The 4,068-nt window shown below is 39.5% G+C and overlaps 1 protein-coding gene across 1 annotated transcript; it reads left to right on the top strand.

The window, feature by feature from the left end:
* Positions 1-2,424: 2,424 nt before the first annotated feature.
* Positions 2,425-3,360, top strand: LOC109435470 (olfactory receptor 9G19-like). The gene has a single exon (XM_019713405.3). It carries the CDS (start codon positions 2,425-2,427, stop codon positions 3,358-3,360), a length of 936 nt encoding a protein of 311 aa, XP_019568964.3.
* Positions 3,361-4,068: the final 708 nt, after the last annotated feature.

Raw genomic sequence — 4,068 nt, 5'->3', positions numbered from 1 at the left:
ACAAGAGAGACTAGGGATGCAATGTCTCTTGCAGATTTCATTCCCAATTGTAATTTTGCAAACAAGCCCTGCAGTTTCCCAGCTTGTGTGAAAGCCTACTAATAAAGAAGGGAGTTTCTGCATAAGGACACAAGAAACTTTAGGGAGTCATAGTTTAGGTATAACTGGAAATCCTTGGGATGTAAAGCAAATAGCATATCTAAAGTGCAGATTACAGAGATGAAGAAATCTTGATCATAGAGAATGCAAATACATAGCTTTAACTTCTAACTTTGAAAGGGCTTTCTCACATTTGTGAGCTTAAAAAGTTCCACTGAACGGAAAAAGGTAGGTGACAAAATAGAATTTAGAAGTTGATTTAAAATTGGCAGCAGCCAGCTAAGACCTGAACCCAGTTCTCTTGATTCTTGATCTTAAGAGGCTTCCAGAATTAGGCTTTGATAAAAATGACCTTAGCACCTGACATCTGTGGAATACTAAGGGAACTGAAATGTCACTCATTCCAATCCTTTTTTGCTTATTGTGGAGAATTTCTACTTTGGCAATGAGTATAGCATTAATATTTATTTTAAAGTTAAAAATTATAGATTCTTACCACTGAATAGATACAGTTCCAAGAGAACAATTCTTTAGTTGTCTACTTCAATTTTAAGTCCATAGCCGAGTGTATGACCAAGGTTAACTTTTTTGCCCCTAGCAGAAGAGATTTTTAAAAGCTTGGATAGAATAGCAGAAATATTACATCTCCTGCCAACTCAGAGCCCTGACAATCATAATTTAGCCCTTTGTGACTGTGGTTCATTGCAGTAGGGACCTTCTAGGCTGTAACATAGATGAGCAGGGATGGTGCTTCTCCCACTGCTGGCAAGAGTCCAGTCACCTGTTTCTAGGGTTTCCGGGCGGAAATTCCCTCCCATTCTCGGGAAAGTTTTTCGCTTTCCTCTTCCTGAATCCCGAGAAAAATTGGCCAGGAAATCGGGAAACTTGGCTCCTTGAACCCAGGTGGTTGGTGGTATCGGCCGTCACTTTGTGAAAACGATTCATGTGGAGAACAGACGACAGTTTGTATCTTGGGATTCGGGAACGGGAAAGTGAAAAAAATTCCTGAGAATGGGCGGGAATTCCCCCCACCCCCATCCCCCAGAACCCTACCTGCTTCTACCTTTGAAGGAAAGGAGACTGTTAGAGGTTGAGTTCCATAACTTCCTGTGTTAACAAGTTACCACACACTTTATGTCTTACAACAACAAAAATTTATTTTCTCATAGTTCTGGAGGTCAGAAGTCCAAACTCCGTATCACTGAGCCAAAAGCATGGTGTTGGCAGGGCTACACTGCACCCAGAGTCTCTAGTGGCGAATTCATTCCATGCCTCCTCTGGCTTCTTATGGCTGCTGGCATTCCTTGTGGTTGTATCACTCCAGTTTCCGCTTCTGTGGTCCCACTGCCTCCTCCTCTTGTGCCTGAAAGATATCCCTGTGCCACTTTCACATAAGGATATTTGTAATTGTGTTTATGGTCCACCCTGATAATCTACCTATCTCAAGATTCTTAACTTAGTAATTCTTTCCCCTTATAAAGTAACATTCACAGATTTCAGGAACTAGAACCTGGATATCTTTATGGGCCATTATTTAGCCTACAAATTCCTTGTTCAGTTTAACCAGCTTAGTTGTTTTAGTTTGTTTGTTTTTACTCTTGATCTTACAGCAAATTCAACCACATTATGAACACGATTATCGATTGGTTAATATTTTTACTTCCTTTCATTGTACATTCGAGGGCCATACAGGTAGCTGTGGTCTCAGATTCCTATTATCCAAGAAAATCTATTCTTTTATTAAAGTTATACGTTTTCTACTTTATGAAAACTTGTGCTCTTGGTTTTGTGGATAAAAAGTTGAATACAATATAATTATTGCCTTCAAAAAGGTTACAGTAAAACACACTTCCAAGGATATTCAAAATGTGGTTTTATATTCAAAATATGGAATAATAAAAGAATGAGTCTTCATGGAATTCTCTTGAAAAAGACAAAGGGATTCAAAGACCTGAAGAGAAATCACATCTGTTTTAAATCCCCTTTTTATATCTTCTACATGATCCCCAATCATCCTAAGGGCAAACAGAAGAGAAGATACACTGATCACCCTATCCAAAATGGAGGAAAGATTATATCAAAAAATATGCTGACACATACATGCCATGTTCATAATAAGTGATCTCTCAAGGCAGCATAGAATGGTTTCCCAGTTATCCAACAATCATGGTACCCAGTTCAGCGTAAATATGTCTTACGATGAACAACATACGCACATCAGTTGGCTTTTTCAATGATCTAAAATGCAAATCTTAGGAAAGCTTATAGATATCATAAATATTTATTAATCTTTTCACAGAAAGGGACCATAGAAACGCAAAATCAATGGACGAGAAAAATTTCAGCAATGTGAAAGAATTCATACTGTTAGGGTTCACGGCAGACTTGTGGTTACAGAGAGTGCTCTTTTTCATCTTCCTCATCATTTATACCGTCAGTCTCGTAGGGAACATCACCCTGATTTCTCTGATCTGTGTTGAATCTCGGCTCCACACACCCATGTATTTCTTCATTGGAAATCTTTCGTTCCTGGACCTCTGGTATTCTTCTGTCTATGCTCCCAAAATTCTTCTGATCTGCATCTCTGAAGACAAAAGCATCTCCTTTGCTGGCTGCCTAGCTCAGTTCTTCTTCTCAGCTGGACTGGCGTATAGTGAGTGTTACCTGTTGGCTGCCATGGCTTATGACCGTTACGTGGCCATCTCCAACCCCCTGCTTTATTCCCAGGTGATGTCCTCAAGGCTGTGTGCCAGTCTTGTAGCAGCTTCCTACCTTGGTGGCTTTCTGAACTCTATCCTCATTACCAGTGAGACATTTACCCTGAGCTTCTGTGGGAATAATGTCATTGACGATTTCTTCTGTGATCTGCCCCCTCTGGTAAAGTTGGCCTGTGATGTGAAGGAGAGCTACCAAGCCGCGCTCTATTTCATTCTTGCCTCCAACGTCGTTATTCCCACCGTGCTTATCCTTGCCTCCTACCTCTTCATCGTGGCTGCTATCTTGAGGATCCGCTCCACCCAAGGTCGCCTGAAGGCCTTCTCCACTTGTGCCTCTCACCTGACAGCTGTCACCTTGTACTATGGTTCAATTCTCTTCATTTACTCCCGACCAAGTACTAGCTACGCCCTGGAAAGGGATAAAGTGGTATCTGTGTTCTATACTGTGGTGATTCCAATGTTGAATCCTTTGATCTATAGCTTAAGAAATAAAGATGTTAAAGACGCCCTGAGGAAAATGGTAGACAGGGCAAAGTGTTCCTAAATGAAGCTACTTGGGAAACAATGGCTGTGTTTTATTTTACAGACTGTTTCCATGTCATTGTTATCAACTATGCTCTCAAAGATTAAAAAACAAGCAAACAAATAAGCAAACAAAATCATCAAATCATGTGGAAATACCAGTCTGCATTTGTCTTTTGAAAGTGTTTTTAAAATAATGTATTTGAATGTGTTTTTAAAATAAATGAGGCTGGCACATTTGGAAAAAAGCTGCTATGTCTGCTAGCTTGGAACACAAGCTAGCAGATTGTGATTCTGTGAAGGTTGAAAGGGAGCAGCTTTTTGATTTTCACTTCACCGTTCATAAGTTGCCTGTATATAAATATTTTAATCTATAAATGGGAAAAATAAAATTGACTATAGAATCATTTCAACATTAGATGGAGTAAATGACTTGCTTCAAATCATGGTGAAAAAGCAGGAATGCAAGCCCAAAACTTCTGATTCTAAAGGTTTTTTTCCCCATTTGTTGGGAGAGAGAGTGAGTTAGGAGGTCATAAGTAAAATTCCTACTGTAAAATACCCTTAGGAACTAGTTTACGTGTTTTTTTCTGATTCTCATTTCTTTGCTTGCCATGATATGCAGATTTTTTTTGGCAACAGATACAGAAGAGAACAAATATCTTAGAGTCACTGTGAACCTCCAATGAAAGACTCTTTTCCCCAACAATTAAAGACCAAGGGCAAAAGT

The sequence above is a fragment of the Rhinolophus sinicus genome, chromosome 14 (genome assembly GCF_057876585.1).
Source record: "Rhinolophus sinicus isolate RSI-liver-muscle chromosome 14, RSI-T2T, whole genome shotgun sequence".
NCBI lineage: Eukaryota > Metazoa > Chordata > Mammalia > Chiroptera > Rhinolophidae > Rhinolophus > Rhinolophus sinicus.
Note: the sequence above shows the minus strand (reverse complement) of the source record. Positions and strands in the feature narration are given on the sequence as shown.